This window comes from Octopus bimaculoides, chromosome 23, assembly GCF_001194135.2.
Source record: "Octopus bimaculoides isolate UCB-OBI-ISO-001 chromosome 23, ASM119413v2, whole genome shotgun sequence".
Classification (NCBI taxonomy): domain Eukaryota; kingdom Metazoa; phylum Mollusca; class Cephalopoda; order Octopoda; family Octopodidae; genus Octopus; species Octopus bimaculoides.
In genome coordinates, this window is record NC_069003.1 from 24,335,673 (window position 1) to 24,336,332 (window position 660).

General features: G+C 30.8%; 1 protein-coding gene across 1 annotated transcript in view; it reads right to left on the reverse strand.

Moving 5' to 3' along the window:
- LOC106883459 (sushi, von Willebrand factor type A, EGF and pentraxin domain-containing protein 1) overlaps positions 1–660 on the reverse strand; it is a 26,308-nt gene that overhangs the window by 9,998 nt on the left and 15,650 nt on the right. The window contains exon 12 of the mRNA XM_052976162.1: positions 232–387. Within this exon, the coding sequence (XP_052832122.1) occupies positions 232–387 (156 nt within the window). The remainder of the gene's footprint in view (positions 1–231; positions 388–660) is intronic.

The window sequence follows — 660 nt, forward strand, 5'->3', positions numbered from 1 at the left end:
TATATAGGGAGAATTCACCAAAAAAACAACAGACGAAGACAGGTGGTGTAGAAAACAAATATATATATATATATATATATGTGCATACATACACACACATTATCATGTACACATACACACATTCGTGTTTGTGCATGTGTACATGATAATGATGATCTTCGTTCTTACAACAACAACAACAAACATAATCCTAGCAACACTGTCACGGAATACATGAATTTAAAAACTTACGTAAACATTGCAACCCAGAAGTGGCTCCTGTTTCATAAGTTGTTTTGCCCTCACTGCAACGAATGCATTCAGTCATTTTCGGTTGTGGTTGGTAATAGGATTTAGCACATTCTTTGCAACCAGTTGATGAGAGGTAGCTCCCTGCTTTACATGTCACTGTTACAAGTAAAGAAAATTAATAATTAACTCTTTAACATTCAGATTACTATGTCAAATATAATACTTATTTATTTACAATGTTTTGAATTAATCATGCATTATCTAGTGGCTTCAAGATTCCAATGATGTGGCTCTACCTTTATTTTTACTATTATATTCTAAGTAATGTGTGTGTTATCTAGCTAAATATGATGAAACAAATTGAGCAGGGGATTAAGTTAAGAGTTATGGGATATATATATATATATATATATATATATATATATATAT